Source organism: Ptychodera flava, chromosome 20, assembly GCF_041260155.1.
Source record: "Ptychodera flava strain L36383 chromosome 20, AS_Pfla_20210202, whole genome shotgun sequence".
Classification (NCBI taxonomy): Eukaryota; Metazoa; Hemichordata; class Enteropneusta; family Ptychoderidae; genus Ptychodera; species Ptychodera flava.
The window spans coordinates 29932580-29957460 of record NC_091947.1 but is presented as its reverse complement, the minus strand read 5'-3'; the positions used below and the strand labels follow the sequence as shown (position 1 = coordinate 29957460).

General features: G+C 35.5%; 1 protein-coding gene across 1 annotated transcript; it reads right to left on the bottom strand.

The window, feature by feature from the left end:
- Window positions 1-225: 225 nt before the first annotated feature.
- Window positions 226-24723, bottom strand: LOC139120581 (poly [ADP-ribose] polymerase tankyrase-2-like). The gene is made up of 21 exons (XM_070685090.1): window positions 24518-24723; window positions 21777-22001; window positions 21126-21334; window positions 19599-19693; window positions 18957-19210; window positions 17953-18074; window positions 17255-17346; window positions 16856-16934; window positions 15696-15867; window positions 14236-14315; window positions 13448-13599; window positions 12858-13023; window positions 11947-12166; window positions 11503-11612; window positions 11096-11218; window positions 10119-10574; window positions 9587-9808; window positions 8825-9005; window positions 7266-7452; window positions 5831-5987; window positions 226-5174 (listed from the first exon to the last, which is right to left on the bottom strand). Exons 1-21 carry the CDS (start codon window positions 24696-24698, stop codon window positions 5091-5093), a joined length of 3567 nt encoding a protein of 1188 aa, XP_070541191.1. The 5' UTR covers window positions 24699-24723; the 3' UTR covers window positions 226-5090.
- Between the last annotated feature and the right edge of the window lie 158 nt (window positions 24724-24881).

Genomic DNA, 24881 nt, shown 5'->3' with positions numbered 1-24881 from the left:
CTCATTTTTTTTCATTTTCCCAATTTATCAGACTGCTGGGGTCAAGTACCCCTAAACATGCCACCTAGGTGAACTAGTCAGTGTGTGTGACATTTGAGCACTGAAACTGTCAATAAACACACAAGTCTTCCAACCTTATGTTTCTCCTGTGACCTTTGACATTGCCATATTCCATACAGGCACAAACACAAAGCAAGTAAATTCTGAATGAGACTGAAGACTGTATTTGTCGACATATAACATAATTTATTACACAAACTGTACACGGATGGGCAGCTTAGTACAATGCAAAAAATATGGCAAAAACATACAGCACACACAACTGATTTAAGTATACATGTTACAGGGCCAGCTGAAATTCCATTGGATGGAATGGTATAATGAAGATATGAAACAAATACACCCTCTACTTGTTTATTTCAAAATGGTCATGTACCTGACATTCATTTTTAAAGGAAATGTACAGCAATGTCTCAGAGAACTTGGCACCTTATTGAAATACGCACTAAAATTGATTTTAATTTATTTATTTTATCCCATCATAAGCTTCTAAAAATTGCAACTCCATGACAGGGCCAAAATTCATATTTTTTTCCAGACATGTTTCATTATGGTGCACCAAGAGAATTCATTCATGATGTTGTCTACACACTATATCAAAATGCCAATCAGCATGGAAGCTTGCAGCACAGATTTCCTACAGCATGGTTTGGTACATTGAGGAGCAGTGTGCGGGATCAAATTGACAATTCATCGCATGAGTTACATTGCATTACTTACATTGATCAACATAAAATGACTGAATGGCTGAGCATAGTAACTTGGAAGTACAGGTACACTTATTGAAATACAACTTGAAAATTTTGTATATGACACTAAAAATGGGTGAAATATATACATCAGATGTTCAGAAAATTTGAGTTAAAAAAATTCAAAGATGGTTATTCTGACAACTGTTCAGAGTTTTGTTTTCTATGGCCACACTGGTCTATGTAATGATGGGGTTTCAGGAAATTCAAACTATCAGGAGTCAATACTTGAAGATTGTCTGTCTCTGTTGTAGGCTGGTAGAATGTACAGTTTTCACTGAACTGGCTGGAAACCAGTAGTAATTTGGGACAGACCAACAACAGCAGACTTCTCATGATAATGCTTTAAATTGTTAAATAGTAGAAGTCTATAAAGGGACAATAGTTGTAACTTATGTTTTACATTTTTTCATTCCAGTCATATTCCTACAGTATGTTGATATACAAAGTAGTAGATTTGTGTACACAACGCAATTCCCACAAAATGCCATGTTATTGTTGACAACTGAATTCTAGACCGAAATTGAATTGGCATCAATAACATTGATCATTAAATAATTTGCAGCTGTGTTGACAAGTTGTAAACACTATGCATTCTAATATGATTGTAGGAGAAGAACAAAAACACTGTATTTTACCAACAGGACAAAATACTGAAAACTGTGACATAAGTTACAGCTGTTGGAGCTTTAAGGTAGAATGCGCTTCCAGAGAGTTATTCAGACTCGAATATCTTTCCAGAACTTTCCAAATCTAATCTACCTCTCTTGTGAGGGCTAATTTTGAACCTCTTGAGGTAATGTAAGTAAAGTTTCAACAGGCGAAGTTTTGTAAAAATTGAAAATTTCATATTTCCCCATAGAGTCAACACGGGGATGGAAGCCATTTTAATTCCAAATATCAGTAAATGCGGGTAGTTTGTTTCTTTGTACCAAAATTTGCATGGTGCACCCAAGATTTTGATCCTTGATTTGGTACACAGAATGGGTTGGAATGTCCTGGACAAAAGTTTGAGTAGCAGTTTGGGTATTTCAATTTGAAGGTGCATACTACCTTAATCTGCTCACCCCCAATTCCAAGTAAAAATGGCCAACAATAACCATTGGTAATAATGGGTTTGGGTCAAACCACTGAGGTGACAGGAAACACAATGTGGTTTTTATTATTACCAGTGTTTTGGGGAAAGTCTCAAAATTCATCTTGAAATCGCAGCAGAATCTGCACTGCCCACAGTGTGATGCATGGCAACTCACATATGAGGCTGTATAAATTTGGCAATAATACTTAATTCATCTATACAAGACTTTCAGTTTCGCTTTCATCACAAACCCCCTTTGAAAAGATGCTTCTTGTTAAATGTACAGTGAAAAGAAACAGACTACATTCAAGTAAAATGCAATAGAAAATGAAAGTTCATTGATAAATGTCCAACAGATTCTGACCAGAGATATGCAATTTTGTATTTGATAAAACCCTGAGGATGGGAAAGCCAGTTCATTCATAGCTTTTTGATTTCATTGAAAAATGACACCCTCCTGGTAAATCTCAGCCTGCATGGGATGTATGGTAGTTTATTTAACCCTTTGAGCGCTGTAGTTTTTCCCACCAAAAATGTTAGTGCAACATTTCACCAAATTTTATGAATTTTTCTGTAATTTTTTTGATAATTTTGGACCAAATGGAAATCACATTTCCTTGGCTACAGTTCTTTCTCAAAATTTTGGCAAAAATCTGAAAAAAATTTGACTGAGGTATATTCTGTAAAGGTGACAAAAATTGACTTCGGCGCTCAAAGGGTTAAGCAGTCCTGATAGCACACAATCAAGAGATGGATAGTACATCAAGGATTTTCAGCTGACTGTAAGAATTGACAAAGGCTCTGTGAAGGGATGAACTGGGAATTATACAATTCTTTACAAATAAAAGTATTGGGGCAAAGTAATCAACTGAGTTTACAATATACATGTGACCATCATTGATGTCTACAAAACAATTCATCAAAATATTGAACAATTTGTGTAAATCAATTAAACAATCTACGAAATCAAATACCTTTCCTAGAAACTGGCTTATTATCTTATGACATAGCAAATGCTTTGACTATATGATAATGGAAATTTTACTCTGAATTAATGTCGATCGAATGATTTGGTGACATGCATTCCATGGGCTTACTTGGTATTTACATGTTTGCAGCTATGGTGTTAAAGTTGGTGAATTACATCTTATAGTAGAATGTGCTTTGGGTACAGACAATCAGACTTAAATTTTTACACCACTTTTGTGATCTATCGGTCGTGAGGGGGGGGTCCATTTTGAAGCTCTTGGAGTGTATACTATGTATTTTTTGTGAAAATTGAAAATTCAATTTTAAATATCAGTAAACTAAAGGTTATTTGTTTCCATATTAAAAAAATTTGCACCGTGACTCCTGATTTTTACTCTTGATTTTGAAAATGAAAGGTTTAAAGTTTCATCGGGGAAAGTTTGAGCAAAAGTTTTTCTTTCAATTTCGAGGCACATACTACCTTAACTGCTGCAGTGATTGCTGATAACAGAACTAGCATATAAGAGTGAAAGAACTCCTGAAGAGTCTGTTTTGAAAGACAGGACTAGCATCAATTTCTTCTGAACACGATACAAAGCTACTGTTAAACCATTCATATTCTCTGAGATTCATTCTGACGGCTTAAACTTTCTGGAGACTGGGCATCAGCTATATTTGTGAATTTGATTTCCTGTGAGAAACTGAAAGCTTTGCCAGTTATTCATACAAAGTGTCACTAGACCGAATGTATTTTGATGAAAACTGATACTTAAAAACTCAGAATGGATACAACTTAGAATTGAAAAATCACAGCTTCCTTGATGTCACTGATGCGAAAACGAACAAGTCCTAACTTTTTTAATGTTCATTTAAATGGAATTGTTCAACAAAAGCATGTGATTGCAATTATTTTTGGACAAACTAGTTCAAGTCCGCAAAACAGAAATACGAACAACTGCTTTGATCTTACTCTTGAAGTACCTGGAGCACAAGACATGAGACTGATTATTTCAGAAGCCCTGGCGAGCATTACAAGCGATGAATAACACCACTCCGTTTGTGGAGTAAAGTTCTACATTCCCTTACTTTGGACACAATATTACTATCACTGCATGGAATGTCAAATACAGATACAGAGCTACTGCCAAGTTGTACTCTAAGTTCACTTTTCAAAATTTCAAAACAAAAGTAAATTTGCCCCTCCAATTTCCACATCAGTTATCAGGCATTATGGTAAATCGGATGCTCCAATGTGGGTGTTCTGTCCAAGCAACAAAACATTGGCTTGGATTAAAATCTTACAAAAACTGAGACATTAAATATTTACATCAGACAGGAGTAAGAAGTTTCAATACTAAGACTTTTTTCTGATGAGTTGCATACCATCAAGGTAGTACAATTATTCTGACAAATATTCTTAGTGGACTGTATTCAAACTCTAATGCAGGCCATTAGGTAACTTTTGAATCCATGGGTGAGTATGATCAATATTTGACATTTCAATACCGTTGGGATTACAACCTGACAACTTGGTTTTAATACTCAAAAGTCTTCTGACAAACACAGCATTATACATGTATGTAATTCACCAGATCAATGATTTATAAGTTAAGCCGAACATGTCATGTGTTTTACCACATACGTACACAGATGAGCTTGTATTATCGATAAGACCAACATGACAACGTAGGCCTGTTCTAATAGCACATGGTTAAGACATAGGCCATCCACCATCCCCTCATGGTATGTGTTCTACAGAGCTCTGTGTTGCTAACAAGTACACTATAACAGTTTGCATGCATCAGCTTGGAGAGCTATATCATCAAGCCACCTCACTTTTCCCTTGTGATAGATCCAAGTCTCAAACACTGGTGACTAAACCCTCAATGGTACAGTCGATGGAAGTTGATGAAATGTTTGCTACAGGTTTTCAATACAGTGTCAGGCTAACAAAACCACATTGATAAGATTTTTTATCTTGTTTCAGATGACATACCACTGTGATACCACTACTTGGTTGAATTTTATCAACATAAACAGCAATGTCTATCTGCAACAATCGGTGTTAGGCAGCCAGTGGTTATAATTACATGGAACACCATAACACCAAGACCCATGGCTACTCCCTGTTTCTTCGGCTTCTTAGGTATATACACTAAGAGAATCAGTCAGCAGAACTCTTGAATGGGGATGATATGAGGTAGACAACAAAGCATTCACACACTCACTGGCTTTCATGACGTTGTTGACGATAGCTGTTTGGATTCTGATGGATCAGGTTTCACAATTTGATAGGTGATCAAGTATTCAGGATACGCCTGGAAAAATCACGGAGAAAGATGGATGAAGGGGAGACAATTGTATGTGAATCTGAACTTCCACTGGCAAGGAAAAATCACTGATAAGAACACATGTGATGTTAGAAAATCACTGCCACATATTGTTTTTACCCTAAGAAATGGACGCTCATTTTAACAAGCCTGAAAACAAATACATACATCAATTACTATTTCTTGACTCAAAGGTAAATTTCACCATAGACATAGGCTAAAGCAAGCGCAAACTAAAGTCAAGGAATGTACTTGTTTGTGAAAATCTAACAAATTAAATTCAGTTTCATCCCTCAGAACTGACAGTTTAACAAACAATAGTTGCTTATGACACCTTTGAGTGTACGCTTTCAAACCGATCTTCTGTTTCCTGTGACTGTAAACTGAAATCAATGATTTCATTGAAAAGTGAAATATTTTCATCTCTGAACAGTGTGTCTCATAGACTTTTTGAATTAAAGGGCCTATGAGTTGCAATGTTTTGCACTGATTTCACAATTTTATTGCTAAAGTAAAATTACATCATGTAAATGTCTGTACTAACTAGGAAATGTGTGCTATTCTTTGCCACTGACAGCAACTACATGTGCCGGGTGAAACAAAATAAATAATAATGTTTAATACAGATTGAGATAATGATGTACCTGTTCTCCTCTGTAAATGACATACTCTGGGTAAGAAAGTCCTCCAACGCTGGGTCGACCAATCACAGAATGATGGCCTGGTGGTGCATGTGCTAACTTCATTGCACTGAATTGAAGGAAAGACTTGCCCAAAGCCACACGACAGAAGACTAATTGTCTATTGATCAGAGGGAGAAAAGTATGAAATAAGTTTAATGTAAGGTGTAATTCCAAATTCCAAATGGTATTCTGAGAAACTTTTCTTTCATGTTTCACGAAAACAGGTGTAGTTCTCAGTATAACAGCCATTACTAGGAAGTTAGCCTGTTGTTATTAGCAGGAACTGAGTCACACCTTGTAACAAAAAGGCCAAAGGTCAAAACCATTCGGATAAGGTCAGTGGGGTGATACAGAACAGATACATAACAACATTCCGACAGAGATTGTGTGGGTGTTGTAAAGTTGGTGCATTCAAAGATCCGAGTAAAACAAATATTCTGTGGTTGGATACACTGGCTGAGTTAGTTACCATAAATGGAGTGGCAATGAAGAGACAAGACAAATAGGTGACTCGTTTTAGGTACTAGGTAATCACGTAACACATGTAATTCCAAAATTTGATGTAATTCCAAAATTTGTCTTTTTCACAGTGGACAAAGTCCTTTCCAGAATGTATGTGTACACATAATAAAACCTGTAGAATTTTTCTGCCAAAATGTCATCATTATGCATGTACAACTATTGAATGTCTATTATATCAAAAAACTAACAGACATTCAAGTTCAAGACCATAACAAACAGTTTTCTCTAACAACTTCAATTTACACAGACGTAAGTATTCAGGTTATTGATGTGCATTGAATGAATAACTTATCAACATCAAATTATATTTGTGGAATATAGTTTGTTCTGCAAGTTCATCGAAAACAGTCTAATTTCAGATAGATTCAGTCTGGTAATTGTGAACTGCTACATCTGGAGAGAAAAAGGGTTCAATTTGTCAGCGGAAGTGACAGAGACAATATTTTTTTCCCAGGTAAATAACTTAGAGCATAATCTATAAAATATAATTTACAACACATATAAAGATATAATACATAGTCTCAGAATTGCAGTGAGAGGTTTTTTTCTTCAATTTTGGAAATAAACATGGCATAAAGCAGAGAGCAAGTATATTTTGTTCTGTGAAGACAGATTTTAAAAAAATCTTACTTGTAATAGACAAAGGTACTTAATACTATGGGCACAAGGCTGCCATGAAAGATCATATAAAATATGCACCTATTTCTGTATTTCAAGTGAAAATGTGAACAATAAAAAATCTGTGAATAAAGTTCAGTATGATTTAAAAGTACTAGACAAGGTTCAGAGAGATTGAAGAAGTTCTAAGGTTCAGTGAGATTAAAAAAGTACTAAATAAGGTTAAGTAGGATTTAAAAAGTGATGGATGACTGACCTGTGACATATGTAACATGACCTATCTTTGTGCGCAGGACAGCCTGTACCGCCGCCAATACCATAGACATATTGATTGCTCTTGGAAGAATTCTCAGCAAAGTAAATTCCAGCTCCAAACATTCCACCAATGTAGGCATGTCTCTCATCAAAACCTTTATTCACAATGGCATTGATGAATGGAGAACCTGATAATAAATTGATTATATTACATGTTTTAACAGTTTAATTGAAAAACATGAAATACTGATCTGTACTTATATTCACCTAACACATCTGCCCAAAAGAAAGAAACAATTATGTGCATTATGAGGCTGGCTGTAGCAAAACTATTTACTTAGACAGGCAATCTTTTTTCACTATCCTAGTGTTCCTAGTGTTCCAACATGTACTGGGACATGTAGAATTGTATACTGTTTAAGACAAACAGCACTGATGTATGTCACTTAATCTCTATTACAACTATCGCACATGAATGGCTGAGCAAAGACACACCTATATTAATGATGAACTGAAATTTTCAATCTGTCAATATTGACAAGTACTTTTCAAAGCTATATTGTACATGTCCAATTCATCAGAGTCTGACGGGGGCACAGGCAGATTAGTATTATTTTGAGCTTTGAGACTGTATCATATTCTATCAGACAACGATCTGCACACAAAACCACTTAATATACAAGTTGAACACTTGAGGGCGGTAGAGCATAACTCACAAGAGTTTTTTGCTTTTAACAGTACCAAGCAAAAACTATACTACACAAACAAGTATGTGTCATAAAGAAATGAGAGAAATAAGTTTTAACTTTGAAATTCAAAAAGAAGAAAGTTTTATTAGAAAACATATCGAATTGGTTGGGCAGTCTCAAACTGAATTGGGACATAACAGAGATAGTTTAAACGATAGCTTCACTGATTATTGCATATTCACAGAAGACTACAACTTACAAGTCCTACTTGTAATGCACCAGCAATTCAAGTTCAATTACTTTATTGAAATATAAATTTACAACGAGATGAAACCAACTGCCTGACTTGAAGAGTGAAATGTACAGTTTCATTCTTTTAGAATGCTATGTTGCTATCTTGTTCTATAAGTTATCTTAGCAACATTACAGACAGAAAGTTGCAATGTATGTTATCACGTCTGATGACATCCAATCTTCAATTTCCTAAACAAATATATTCATTTATGCAAAGTGTATTTATGAACATTGTTTGAATATGCAAATCAACTGTTAATGAGTCACTATCCTTTGAGAATATTCATTAGCCTAAACTCTTGCACTGTCTACTTATTTATCCTCATTTGATAAGAGTAAAATCTGAGGAAGTACTACCCTTCATCATGTGCAAACAATTCTGTACTGTCACAATGATATATTTAAACACCACAAAAAACAATACAAAACCAAACTTATATCTTAAAATTTGGTGATCATAGGCCTCAGCCAATCAGATTTTGTTTTGCTTTAGTTAGTTAACCCCTAACACACTGACCAAAAGTATGTGATAGTTGATACTTTTAAATCAAGGACAGCTAAAATAAAGATTACTTACCATGAAACAACATTCTTTCATTGTGATGGTTATGATTTTCAATGGCAATCTCTTTCCTCCTGTGCACATAACGTTCCCAAAGCCTCTTGTTTCTCACTTTCTGTACTTTGATTATGTTATACCTGTTGAAAACACCGCCTGCATGGCCGTTGTCTTTGTGTTCACGCACTGTGTTCTGCATCTGCAAATGCATGGACAGAGGTCTCCATTTTAATATCGTACAGTATATATACGTGTAAATTCGGTGAATTCTTGATCAGATTTGAACTCACAACGTAGGGCACAGAGTTACATTGCAAAGACATAGCAGTGAAAACCAGTACACACTTGGCAATGATGTCTTCACAGGGTAATCAGAATCACCACTTTAGTTTCACGATCCTTTTTTGAAAGTCTCTTCTCAATGTAGTTTGCAACATATTTGAGTCTACCTGTAACAACAAAATGGGCTTCCAGAAACTTTGACAAAATAACTTGTTAACACTCTTACTCTTATTAATATAAACTTTTAAATCATAATATTATAATAATATTTAAATTTATAATATATATCATTACAGATAGGAAAGAAAGCCCTTTTCAGTACAACATAGTTTAAAATTGCATTACAATTTACTATATCACAAATTTTTTCATCAAAGTAGAAAAAGTTTTATACAATTGAACTGATGTGTATCTCCAACTAGTGGTCCATTACTTCATGGACACACATCTTACAGTAACTGTTTATCTATTACACAGAATAATACTGTCAATACTAACCTCTTCTGACACTTGTTGAAATTCCTTATCGTCATGGGTCAAATCCACCAATAGCGTACCACTTCCCATGGAGCTGGCCAAAGTGATCAGTGGATTTCCACCGCCCTGTCCACCCAACACTCTCTCCATTCCCTTGATCAGTTTGTGCCGGTGGCCGTAGGCATTTACTCCTATGTCCTTCAGTTCCTCGTGCCCCATGTCCATCAAAATATCCATTGATATCTGGAGAGGCGGCGAAAATAAATCAATATTCGGAAAAAATACAAAGTCACAGTAAAAGTATTAAATGTTTGCCTACTTGGCCTTTATTAGTTGTAGAAAAGACCAACACCATACTAATTACATCATTACTTGTGTTTAGCAAGGCAGTCTAGTAAATCTGTAATTTTAAGAAATTATGATAAAATACAAATTTAATAAAATATTATGTATCACACAATGCACAAAAGGTATTGTTTATAGTTATTATGTTGCCAAACATTAGAATGCTGAAAAAAACTACACTGTCTGACGTATTTTAAGTGAAACTCACTTGTTCTTTTTCAAAGATATCTCTCAGATGATCAAGCCCAAGGTTCTTTAAGAAAGTGGTGATGTTTATATCCAGAATGCCCTCGCTGCCTTCAGATGCTGTCCTCTCAACTGCACCATCTCCCGCACCTACAGGAGCGATGGCGACGGGAGCAGCAGCTGCAGCAACAGCAGGTGCTGACGCAGCTTGGTTAGCGATGGATAGGCCTCCCATGGCACCAGCTAACTGTTCAGTGCTGGACGCAAGCACGCTGGAAGGTGTTCCGTTGCTGGGAGTTGATGAGAGAGACACTGATGCTGACGATGCTACGCTGCTTGGCGATGTCTTTGTCACTGCCATTGGTTGAGTTGGTGGCATGGCGTCTACTAGCAGTGATCTGACATCTTCTGCAGTGGCAAGGTCTAGAGGCGTTTGGCCTTCCTGGTTCTTCATGGTTGGATCAGCACCATGTGCAAGCTGAAAAATTCAATAAATTTCTTTCTTTCCCATTGCAATCACAAATATCAGCTCATTCACTTTTTATTGAGGTTACAATTCCACCATTGGAAAATACATGTAGATGCAGTGCAAAGCAACTGCCTCACTGTGAGCTGCTCACAGTATTTCTTTTTTGTACAAACTGATCCGATATACAATCCCTTAGTGCCCATGTGTGAATATCAATCTCATGTATAAAACCTCAAAACAAACAGCACAATTCACTTACTTTGACCTTGAATTTGTTACATTGTAAGAAGTGTCAAGGAAATTGACAGGTATTCAAAATGATTTCATTTGATCGAAGGTGATAGGACAATTCACTATCAACATCAAAGCTGACCTTTAGGTTAGAACAATTCATAATCAACATCAAAGCTGACCTTTCGGTTATGTACACTACCTACTGTGATGACATTTGTGACTACATTGATATTTAATTGCTTTACAATTGCTTGTAAAATGTAACGATTGCAGAGGACAGGAATGGTGCAACCTACCAGCAATGCACAGAGTTGAGTTCTACCCTTCTGAGCTGCTTCATGTAGCGGTGTAAAACTCCATCTATCGGTGGCATTCACACAGGTGCCGTACTTGATCAGCAATGCTGCTATGTCAACATGCTGTGAATGGAAATGGAAGCAATTATTTCATTTTTGACGACCACAATGAAATTGAAATAGACCATATGACCTTAACTCACACAGCAGAATGCTAGTCTCTGGGTTCAGTTTGCACCATATCTCAAATACAAAGGTTATGTCACGTCCATAACTTGACAGCAGGATACACTGTGAACTGAAAACTACCAGGTCTTTGTTATTTTCATGTGACTATGTGGTGCAGTAATGGTCTGTTTGCATTAAAATTTGATATTACTGCTGTGTCAAGATTGCAACTAGCTTACCCCATATGATGATGCATTATGCAGCGGGATTAAACCCCCTTTATCCCTGGCATTGACATCAGCACCATTCTCCAACAACAATTCTGCTACCTCTACGTTGTTGTAACCCGCTGGAATCAGAAACAAAATATGTTGTCAGAAACAGATAAAGTTGGATTGGCACATTGTCCAGCAGAACTCAAACTGAGATACACTGTAGTTCTAAAACCAGCTAAAACTTATGTACGACACATTCCTGAATTGCACATTCAGTATCTGGCTGATATCAAAAGTAAGACATGTAATGGATGCACTATAATACAGTTAGGATCAAAGTATGATACATGCTTTATTGTTGCCTGATCACATATTTCAAGATCAATAAGTGAAAATCTGACACTAATATAAATCACATGGCAATTCAAAACTCCATCAACTATTTGAATTTTGACATCAGCAGCTTACCAGCTAAGTGCAGAGGAGTTGAATTCCTGCCCTGAGAATCACGGCAATTGATGTTTTCAGGACTGACTAATTTTTGTACCCTGGCCAGACAGCCCTTCTTGGCTGCGTCTAGCAGTGCAGCATCACCACGCAACAAGTCCTGGACGTCTTGGTCCCCTTCTTTGACAAGATCCAGTGGAGTGTTACCGTCGCGATTTTTCTTATTTGCGTCAGCACCATGCTGCAATCAAAAGTGATGTATTCATGTTGTCATACAGCATGCACTGAGAACATGAACTTGGAAATTAAATTGCAAAATCATGGAAAAAGAGGTCTGTCCACTGTATGGAGGTATTATTAGTAGTAAACTGTTCATTTTGCTTTGCAAGATTAGTGCAAACATCAAGCAAACAAACAATGCAATTTCTTGCTAATGTATTTCAGATACTCAGACTTTTTTCATGGTACTTTGTTCACCCTGCTTTCCTCAATACTAAATAATAACTAATGTACAATTATTTGATGCACTATAACTTGAAAACAATGTTTACATTGACAGCCTGCATTCAAAAGCAAACTATAGTAAACATACATCCGCACATACATGTACATACATACATACATACATACATACATACATACATATTTACATACATACATACATACATACATACATACAAACATACATACATACATACATACAGACGCCACCGACTCACCACATAGGCTCTTTTTGGTATTTATATACATACCAAATATGAGCTACAAAATTTTCTGAAACTGTGTATGACTGAATTTTGATCATCAAAAAAGAAAAGATACCCTGAGAACTTTATTTGAACTAGTTCTGCACAGATTCTAATTAAAGGTCTTGCCACAAAGCACTTTTGACAACAAAGTTCACTTGCAATTAAAGCAACAGCATTACTCACTTTGAGTAAGAGTTTACAAATTTCATATTTCCCTTTGGCAGCAGCTTCATGGAGCGGAGTGAACTTCCAGAGATCTGCAACGTTGACTACAGCACCATGTTTGACTAGCAACTCAGTGACTTCATAGTGACCGTAAGAACAGGCATTGTGAAGAGGAACTAAACCACTGGGAAATAGAAATGAGAAATATCACATGCTGAAAAGATGCTACAGATCAATAATTTGTCGTTTAATATCAAATACACAAGAATGGTAAATTTGGGGCAGTTTATTCCCCATTGAAGAAATCCATTTATTGTTTTAAATTTCAAGGCACTCATTCACAGTTTGCTCGAGAAAAGAGTCAACACAAATTACAACTTACATTTTCGAAGAATGTAGTAGTGAGATCTGAAGTATGAAATTTTTCATAATCATTATTGGAAAATATAACATTATGCAGTCTTACATGTATGTCTTCAGTCCATGACAAAGTAAACACTGGAACTAGTACTTAAAATACTTAGTATTGAAACATTTGATGTTAAATACAGCTCATTTCAGGGAAAATTACTTTAGGAAACTGTTACATTTCTAAAGGTTTAACTCACCCTTTGTCCTTAGCATGTACATCTGCGCCATTTTGTAGCAAATACTCGACTACAGCAACTCTGTTATAACCAGCAGCAAAGTGAAGTGGAGTGGAATGTCTCCCCTCAACGTCTCTACAGTTGACCAAGTGTTGCCCTTTGGTCAAAATTTGCTGCAAGACAAAAAAGTTATTTGTGAAACTAAAGTGTGATTTACACAATGTTGGCTTTGTTTGTTGGTCATGTCTTTACAATAGTGCTGATTGCATATAAAAATCATTTTTTCTCTCATTAATATGCACAAATAAATATTAGTCTGAATTTTCCGCATAAATGACAAAACTAAAACCTGCTAATGTTACAATGCTCACTAAAAGTCACGCTAATTTGTATGAATTTATGGCTCAGACTACAAGCTGCAACAACACCCGTGCATGCAAACAACAAAATTTGTCAGAATTTTAGGCAGTGTTGTCCGATGTTGCGCATGTGCAGCTATATCAAGTAACAAACCTGAAATTGCGATCAATGCTATTCAAACACCTTTATTATATTTGGCACAACATGGTTTTGTGTTTTATGCAAAATTCACAGCTGGTGAATACAAAATTTTCAATGTTTCAGTCCTTCTTCTGGTATTTCAAAGAGTGAAAGGAATGATAGTTTTCTAATATTATGGATCAAAGTTTGAAAATTCAACAATTCCTTTATTAAATTCATGCAAAGAATGACTTTGCTTTGTGATACACTGTTACATACTTATACAGAGAAGAGAGTTTTTAACAATGAAAATTTTCCAATGGCTTTACCTGGCATGTCTCTAGATCTCCAGCTTTGGCTGCTTCAAGAAGCTGATAATTTTCATCTGGAGTACTAACTGGTGGCTCTTCTGTTACGGAAAATAATATAATTTTCACAAATGTAAGCGTACAATGCTCAGGGCATTATTGCGAAGGTCACAATTCACACAAATGACCAAGGTTCAAGGAGCACAAGAGCTGAAATGCTAGTTTGCATGCTTCAGGCCTAAACACTGATAGTAGCATTATTTACACATACACCAATATTCCTTTGTGGCACATATGACTTTCTGGGGTTTTGCTGTGGGAAGTCACCCTGGTGGAAATGTTATAAGGACTCCAATGTCATTTTATCAGGCTTTCAGTCACTACATCACTTCAACTGGTGAGATCAGAAACATCACACCAGTAACAAAATCATGTATCTGTTATCCCCTGTTTATCCATGTTTATTTCAAATCTGTGATTGATTCATTCTCTTCATGCTTGTAGAAAAAATTTACATGTGTATAAAGGTCTAAAAAGCCATACAATACATTCTTGGGTTTTCCATACAATGCACAGACTTCAGAGCAAATTATCTTGAAAAATTGAATGTGCTTCAAAACTGGGCAGGGTTATCTCAAATACACTGCCTTCATCAAAGTCTTTTAATTGCCATAAGTTTAGTACTGCTCTCACTGCTTATGCTAAGCCTGTCACACAGCTGAAAACAGTTTAGGTCATTGAGTTGAAATAACGATTTAGTTCACAGGAGTTGATGAATGTTTTTCAGAGAATTGAGTTTTTACAAAGAGTTCTCACAGTAGATATTGTTTGCAACACATTTTTAACAAAACCTTGAATACTTCAAATTTGTAAGTGTTACTGTATATTTAGATACTAGTATACTGCCCATTTGCCTTCAAATGGTTATCTTAATTGAGCTTGATGCCACCATCCACGCTAGACCGTTTTCAATAACTCAACAATTTTATGAACTTCATTGATATTTCATGTAACTCTCCTGAGATATACACTCATTCCATGAAACACGACTATCATGACAATACAGACAGGCAATAAAGCTTTTATGGTGAACAGTGTTTGTTGAAAATTGCCAGTGAAGCATATCACATATTATGAGAGACACACTAATGATGGTGGCACCAATGCTGATTTCAATTTAATCCCAGCTTATATTTCTGGTTTCATGCCAAAGCTATTACAAAAGACCCATCCATTCTGGGCATAATGAGGTTGCCAACAGCATTGCAAGCACACTGAATCACTGAATACCAATGAACCATAAAACATTGATCAAGGCTGATATCTGCTCTGATGACAGATGAACACTGATGTTATTGAAATTTCAAATTTAATGGCAACTATTGTGGCTTTGTCCACCATCAACGTATACATTGATTGGTTATCCACTGATGCATATGTGTGATCCAATACGAAAACGACATCTAAATTGCTGTCTGTACCTTGTAACATCAGTTTGATGTTCTCGGTGGCCATCTGGGCTGCAGTTAAGCCTTGAAGTGAGACAATACTAGAGTCAATGCCATAGGTCAGCAGCAGCCGACAAGCCTGGCTGGAACCATCGTGGGCAGCTCTGTGCAGGGCTGTTTGTCCAAGACTGTCCAGTGCATTTACCTAATATTCACAGAAACAGAAAATTTTGACTGAAAGTAAAATTGCACGTAGCCAAAATTGGGCAACACTTCAAATATTCAAGACAATGTCTGCAAGTATAAATGCATGCATACCTACTGTGTACACTAGAGGATGTCGGTGAAATTTGTGACAGCCATGTATTGACACAGTGCGTGTCTCATAGATTAGAAACAGACTGAAAGAACAGATCATTTGACACTACTGAGCACACGTTCAGAATAGTGGTTGTCAAAAGTAATTATCTGAAGGGGATTCATTTCAGTATTATGTTAGGGTTAGTGTTTGGATTGCAATGCTAATCTTGAAATGTATACTGTTAGTTAATAAAAATCTGACAACTATTACCCTAAAGGGTTCACCAAGCTTAGTGTGCAGTTAGAGTCGAAGGGCGAATTGATTAAATTCCATTGATCTAACGTTCAATTCAAAATACATGTATCCATTATGTTTTCAGTATCAAAATCAAACTCTATCCAAGGAAGAATATTCTGAAAATGCACGTTACATTTTCAATACACAAGACAAGACAAGACTATCTGCTCATTTTTTCTTCACCATCATTAATGCATGTAGAATTATTAAAATAATGATAATGCATTTGTAGCTTTGTATCTGTCTGATTTTTGTGATTAAAGGATTTGTTGAATTTTTTCATCTCTTCCTTGATCACTATAGAAGCAATATTATGTTGATAGAGTTTGGCATCAGTGTTAGATAAGATAAGATTTTCAATTTCAATTCGCTGATTGGAAAGTGCAGCTGAATGTTTTTGCTAAGACCTGTGTCAAGTTTGTGCAGTAAAACCAGCAGTTATATATTTTTTTCTGTGCAGATTAATGGAATGATGATTAGTTTTTTTGTTGATTGTAGCAAAGAAATGGGTAAATTGTCCAAAATTGCCCTAAAAATAGTGTTCAAATCATTACCACAGTAATGATTAAAATAGACAATGGAACAAAAAACTAACCTTTGCATTATGTTTAAGTAGTGTTTCCATAACATCTACATGATTCTTTTCCGTGGCGACATGTAGCGGTGTCAGAAAACTGAAACATAAGTAACAGATAAGTTGCAATATCAAATCCCTTTCTCTGAATATGATACAAATCCTAAATGATTTCTACAGCTGCCTACACAATTTTTATCAGGAATGACTACAGTTATATTTTAAAATATACAAGTACACATAAGATTTGGAGGGTGTATAACATATGGTAACTATGGCTTGTATGACCTTGAAGTGAATCTCTGAGAATCAAAGTGATTGCACAAATTGAGAGATCAATTCAGAATAGAGCTGATTATCACATCTTCATGCTAAATTAAATATTCTTTTCTTCAAGGACACAGACGCATCTTTACTCACTCTTTATTCTTGTCATTCAGATTGGCTCCTTTCCTTATAAGCAGCTCAGTTACTTGTTTTCTCTTGGGAAACCCTGATCCCACCGCACAGTGCTACATCAATGCAAATCAAACGTATCATTAGTCTCCCACTACAGAATGATGAAATATTTTATTTTATGTACACAGGACATATTTTTAACATAAGAAAATGCAGGTATAAGAGGCATTTGGACATCATTCACAAATGGATTATAACAACTGGAGGCAGACCTTCACACAGCAATTTTGATTCAAATCTAGTCTAATTTGTCTGTGCTGGATACAAATCACTACTTCCCATCTCATTATTAAACAAACAAAGTAACATATATTCTATTAAGAGCTAACTTACCAAAAATATTGTAAAAATTCCAAAAAGGAACTAGTGATTTTAATAGTCTTCTCCTCAAACAGGAGTTTCAGTTCACATTTGCAAATTTGTATTTACCAGTAGTTAAAAGTGAGCCAAATGTCAAATTTTCAAGGAACTAGTATCTCCCACTACTTCCACTTGATATAAGGTAATCCATGCAGTGCTCATCAGTAATCCAAACAAACAAACACTATTGTTCAATATCTTTCAAATTTTCATTAATTTTTCATGGAAAGAAAACAAATTCATCAGCATTAATGATTATAAAAAGAGAATTCAATTTGATGGCTGACAGTTGTACCTACCATTGGTGTGTCATGAGTGTGGGGATGTTTAAAATTCACAATATCCAATGTCAGGTGTTTCTTCACTTTCGCTACATCACCTTGGCGACAGGCTTCTAATAAATTTTGGCCTTTGAACTCAACTGAGAGGGGACAAAAAGGGAGGAAGATTATTACAATAACATAGAAAGACAATTGAAACTTTAGATAGAAAACAAAGTAAATTTATTTTGGCAAATATTTGCCTCTTTTACATCACCGCTCACTATGGATGCATGAAAATTTTTCTATCGGAATTTGAGATTTTTATCATGTAATCTCCAGTTTCACAGAAGATATTCCCATTTTCATGGATCAAATTAATCTCAAAAACAATATTGACTTGTTACATATTTTCATTTGAAAGACTTCCCTTCTTAGGTCAAGTATTTTGAAGTGTCGACGCCATTATGAGTTTCAGATGTTTGATAGAATCTGATTCTTAATTAAGATAACAGTCTAACCTGCTGGTAGGTTTGATATTAAGGTAGTATGCAAATTGAAAATGTAAGACTTTTGCTCAAACTTCCTGCGAGGAATCTTTCAACTATCGTCTTTCAAAATCAGGAATAAAAATTGGTGGTCACCATGCAAATTTTGGTACTAGAGAAACAAGTTACCCAAGATTTACTGACATCTGAAATTCAAAATGGCCACCACCCCCATGTTATCTCTATGAAGAAAAATGAAATTTTCGATTTTAGAAAAACTAAGACTGAAACTTTTCTCACACCGAAAGTTTCAAAATTAACACCCACAAGTGGTAGATCAGAAAAGAATTGTAAAACTTTGAGATTCCAAATATCTGTCCCCCAGGCACATTCTACAGGGCTTGGGGCAGTCAACCAGTAAATTTAACCAGGGTTCCAAACTCAGATTATGGGGTTGCAAGGGTACATTGATGTATTCATACAAATTTGAAATATTACAACAGTTCCCTTAACCATCTATGCACATTCCCTATCACAAAAACACTGAAGACTTACACTGCAATCTCTCCTGTAGTTCCCTGGTGGGCGCGGCATCAAGTGCATTCTTGGAATGGCAGTTGACGATGGTTGGATCAGCACCATGACTGAGAAGCAAAGAGCACACTTCAACTCTTGACTTGGATGCTGCTTCATGTAGCGGTGTAAACTGCCACAGGTCCATGGCATTGACATTGCCCCCATGTTTCAAGATCATCTCTGTGACTTCGTAGTGTCCATAGGAACAAGCATTGTGCAGTGGTACCAGTCCCCTGTTATAAGCAATGGCAAATATTGGAAAGATGTTCTACACAAAAGATGCAATAGTCAAACAGGATAGCATACTCACAGGCAGATTTGAGCCACTGGTAATTCTGAGATTTTACTCTTGTACTAAACTATGACCATATGAAAACACTGAGAATAAAACTGAAATTTACACAAATACTGGAAAATATGGAAGCTAGAAGACAAACAAACATGATCAATATGAATCTTTTTCTTTATACAATGCAGTGGACTCCTTTTCTCCAGGGTCCACATTTTTCATGTTTACATAAACATATTCCATGCCAAGTATTAAAATTCTAGTCAGAGATTATAGAGATAATTTACGATGTCTGTCTGTTAAAGCCGATTAGAATTCATAGCAATGCTTACCCTTTGTCCTTTGCATGTACGTCAGCTCCATGCTGGAGCAGCAGTTGTACAATTCTTGTCCTGTTATAACCCGCAGCTAGATGTAAAGGTGTTGACTAAAAAAACAAAAATACATGTATGAACTAAAACGAATGACCTGCACTAGACCATGATCTTTTAATACTCATTGTAAAATCTGACATAAAATTTTTTGGTAAAGAATGAAATGTTAGTGCTCAATTGATGTTATAAAATTTTCTATATTTTCAATAAAGTTTTGAAGTTTGAGCTCCTGGTTGTAGCCACCTAATACACCCATTATTATGATTAATTTTGTGGTTTCCCACGCTCCATTGACGACTCAAACACTGTGGTTGAACTGAATCTTTTTGGAATACTGAACACAATGCCATTATACATCACCACATTTCAATGTTCTAACTGCATGATAAATTTTGAAAGCAGAGAACCTACAGCTGTAGTGCCATGTATTGTTCAGGACACAGATTTACTAAATAAGCCATACCGTATTACTAGTGAAAAAATATACACAACGCATAATATTAAAGAAAAAGTTAAATAGAAACACAACACACAGTGTAGCTGCATGACATCACGATCTTATTTCTTTACATGTATATCCCATGTTTTCCTGGTAATGTATTAGTAATATTACAGGCATAGAGACATCTATATTTGCTATGAGATTAGCATGTTTCTGGATAGATGTCACTCATGTCATTACATGATGCTTGCAAATGTATCAAAAACTCACAAAGTCAATAAATGACGTTTAAAATATTTGCTTCTCTGTGCCTATTTACTTCATATATTTTTCCTGTTTACCTAATTTTTTTTCTTCATTGAACATTACATAAAAACAATTGTAAACAATTTCTACATTCAAGAGTTTATTTGATGAAACCAGAAAATTTTGTTTGATTGAGAAAGACACAGACGATAATCATTAACAGATTGTAATGAAGAAATGCATGTACAAAATAGGTATTTTCTTTGTTTTGAATTTCAAACTAATAACCCTTTACCCCTCATCCTGCCAAGTCTATGTCAATGTCAACATCAGGTCAGATTGGTTAAAACCAGTGAGGCGTGACATTTCCCATATGTTACATTTTAAAAAGACTAAAACACTGAAGGCATCTGAAAATACACATACTATAAACATGATTTTTCCTGACTCAATTTGCTATAACATACCACGCCCAGAAGATGAAAATATGTATAGGATTCAACTCAATACTGCTTTCTACTGATTTGGCAGATGGGGAAGTGACAGGTCTGGCAGGATATGGGATAAAGGGATTAAATAAAATATGATGCATCCACAAGTACATATATATTACCAATATCATTGATAAACTTCTTGAATTTGAGATGTAAATGGTGACAGATACTATGGATTAGACCTTTGCAATAAGAGGATTCATTGAACTCTGATAGATTGGTTACTATAAATGTATAAAGAGAGAGTGAGAGAGATGGTGCCATCATCGTTTACTGTAACTCATTAAGTGGATGAACTGTTACCTTTCTTCCATCACTTGCATGACAGTTGACATTTAATGGTGTCAGCAGACTCATCAATTTATCTTCGTTTCCGCTACGAGCAGCTTCCAACAGCTCATCTTTTTTGTATTCCCCAGTAAGTACAGCCCTTGCAGATGGCTCAGCTAAATCCAATGCCGTTTTGCCATCAGTGTTCCTTATATTAGGATCTCCACCGTGTTGAAGTAAAACTGGTAAAACGATAAAAAGAGGTGGACTTGTATGTGTATTTTAATTCATTTCTCCAATATTAATGACATAACAAGGCCTCAAGTAATATGACTGACTGAAGTAATATTACTATTATTCAGTCTTGCAATTTTCTACAGATTAAACGCATGGGAAGTGTTTATTTTTATAAATCTCCTTTTTCAGTAATATTTTATTTAGTCATCATTGATTATCTATTATGGTTGTCCGTACAAAACACAATAAATTTAGTATTACAATTGCTATTTTAACTTACACATGTACTAATACCAAATTGCTTCTTCTTGTCACAATATTGATAAAAAGTGTTTGTGTCAGCAGTAATAACTGACAAAAATATATGATCGCACAAGAACAAAGCTTAGTCTATACAGCACACTCAATTTTGATAATGATATGCAAGATGACAGGAAGAGTACTCACCGATGCATACATCAATCTTTCCTTTGATGGATGCTTCATGCAATGGCGTATAATTCCAGTTATCTCTTGCATTAGCATCGCCTCCATGTCTCAGTAACAAAGTCACAACTTCAGCATGCCCGAATGAACACGCATTATGTAATGGTATCAGGCCACCGTCATCTCTAGAGTGTACATTAGCGCCATGCTGCAGCAGATGTTCCACTACATCTTTACGTCCAAATCCTAACAATTTAATGAGGACAAATCAGTGAACTTCACATTATGGATTACCATGTATATCTTAATCCTCCTTTATAGGCTTTTAGCGTCCATGACTGAATCTTGTTAGATAGCAGTATGAGTAAAAAGGGCACGCATTCAGTGTTTTGGAGCACTGCACACTCACAGCTCCAGTCAAATATACAATTAAAAATTTTTCCTACCAAAACAATTTATTTAAACCTTGTAAATATTTACTTTACATATGTTGCACAGATAGATAGAATGTATTTGTTTTCCTGAAATATTATACTGATATACTTAAAATCTTTATTTTGATAATTCCTTTACATGGTAAATCAATTACTAAGCTCTGTCTATTTTTACAATGAAGATTATGTGGAAATATAACGGGAAATGAATTCACTTATGACATGGTAAGCCGAAATAAATCATTCTGCAAACATACAAAATTGTGGATGTGAAATTTTTCGTGTAGAAGATAATCGTCAATTTGATGTAAAATTTGATTTAATCTGACGTATAATTAACAGCTCATAGCAAAAATATTCTTGACAGACGAAATAGTAAGGATACTCTAATAACATTCTACCAAACTGAAACACTTGAGGTAGAATGGATGACAAAATATGTCCATAGTAGTACAGTGTAATGTATGATTTAGCTTATTCCCCAAATTTATACATTCAGTAAATTTCATTTTATCTGTATTAATTCTGTTTATCCCCAGCTATGAAAAGTAACGGCTCATAGCAAAAACCATACAAAGCTTCACTTTCAATTAGCACTAAGATAATATTAGAATACATGAAGATAAAGCTATTCCATATAAATGAAAATATTGGCAGACTTCACAAGACCAGACAGCATGCATATATCCTGAAGTGCCGAGCATGACTGACTTTTGTAAGGCCAAAAAAAAAAAGAAATGTTTCTGGTCAGGCCTTTCTTAAAAAAATGGTGCGGCGACGCGAATTTTTTTTTAATTTTTTTTTCCCCTCAAGGGAGGGAGGAGGGTCAGTTTTATAGTTTTATCAATATAGTAACATTTAACTCTTCATGCAGTCACTGATCATGTGCCCCAAAGAATTTTCTCTTTCTCTTCAGCCATTTTGGTTTGGTGTCATAGTAATCAGTACGTAGTTTGCCGCGGCCGCCGGCCACAAACCAGGAAAAAAAAGGGTGACGCGCTGTTGTTCAAGTGACGGGCGCGCTGACCAGAAACATTTCTCTTTTTTTTTGGCCTAAGAAAAGAATAATATTTGCACAATTGGTAATGTGGCAATGAAAAAGTCTAGTGATATTCAAAAAAGACAGGCTTCTCTTCATTTTTGGTAGTGTTAAATTTGTGGCCAAAGGTCAGCCGCCTGAATATCAAATAATACAGGAGACATTCAGTAGACATATCCTGCTGATAATCCTTGGGTACAGAGCAGACAGATTAAGTGCCCTAGGTGTGAAGTGTAGTATTTTAGAAGCAACACTGAGAAAATCTATCAAGGTCACAGTAATAACATGCAATTGACTTTATCATTCTCTTCGGCCCTTTACACTCAATGAAAAATTTGTTTTTGTGTATTGGTATCTAAATAATCACTTGTAGAAATTCGAATTTATGGACTCTTTCTTTGACGTATTTACTTGGTTAAATAAAGTAACATTCATTCCTGGTATGTGCAATTCTCAAGTCAGCACTTAAATATTAGCTTTAGTTAAAATACTGAAACTTTAATCACTTTGAACATTTTTATTCATAATTTACCTTAGTATGTAATAATCAATTAATTTGGTTTTCTTTAATCAAAGCAAAATCTTTGCCTTTTAATGTTAAGTTTGATTTACAACATGGAGGTAGCTATATTAAATTTGAATTAAATTCTTCGAAGGATGAAACCATTACCCCCACTGTGCACCACACGGCAATTCAGTCATCAAATACGCAATCGAAAATGTGTTGGAATGCTTTTATGTTTGAAGACATCTGAATTCTCATTGTTAACTATAAATTACAATTTGGCCGGATATCTCTGAAGGACTTATCGAATTGTAATGTAAACAAGCATACATACAAAAACATGTGTACCATGGCTGTAGCAACGAAAATCAATGTATCATAAAAAATTCTCTCTTAAAATAAAGTATCAAGGCTACTGGTAGTTTTGTTGGTACAGAAACAAACGTTCGTTTTTCTCTCAAATCAATCCCTACATGGACGTCAAGCGATTAGAGTTATTTGACATGTGAATGTTTTGAGAAATATGCAATTTTGGGTGACTGATTCATTTCTGACGGCGTCGAAACGCGTCGCTGCGACTTCACGACTGTACATAGACGCTGATTCATCTCAAGTTTGCGAAATATACATTTCATCAATAATAGATAGCAAGGTAATTTTCAAAGCTACAGACGATTCTAGTATATTCCTTCTCTCATTGTAAAAACATTACAGAAGAGAGATTGGAAAATCACTCAGATCGGACATAACTTTAGCCCAGCTGGCCTCTCCCGACACCTCTTACCTGCGGCGAAGTGTAGCGGTGTACTTTTCCTCCCGGCTGTATCTCTAGCATTAACGTTATGTGAAGAAACAAGTTTCTTCACTCGAACGAGATCTCCATTTCTGCAGGCTTCAAAAAGCTCTCGATTGGGGTCTACATTTTCAGACTGCTGAAGAAGTGACACCGACCGTCGGGAGGCCATATTTGATGTGTCCTTTCCGCAAGATCACGCATTTTCTCGCAGAGAAAGAAGTCTCGTCCGACAAACTATCAAGCGGTAACTTATAAGATTTATTTGTCACCATGATTAGACCGGAAATAAATCATTTTATTTCCACAAATATTAATAAATTTCACCTAAAAATATTCACAATTGGGGATAAGG

Bases quoted from the DNA above. Each gene is read 5' to 3' on its own strand.
- LOC139120581 (XM_070685090.1), bottom strand. From the start codon at position 24,698: ATGGCCTCCCGACGGTCGGTGTCACTTCTTCAGCAGTCTGAAAATGTA. The intron at 11,613-11,946 runs GTAAGCTGCTGA...TTCTGATTCCAG, and splicing joins AACTCCTCTGCACTTAGCTG to CGGGTTACAACAACGTAGAG. The intron at 7,453-8,824 runs GTAAGTAATCTT...ATTTATTATCAG, and splicing joins TGAAAGAATGTTGTTTCATG to GTTCTCCATTCATCAATGCC.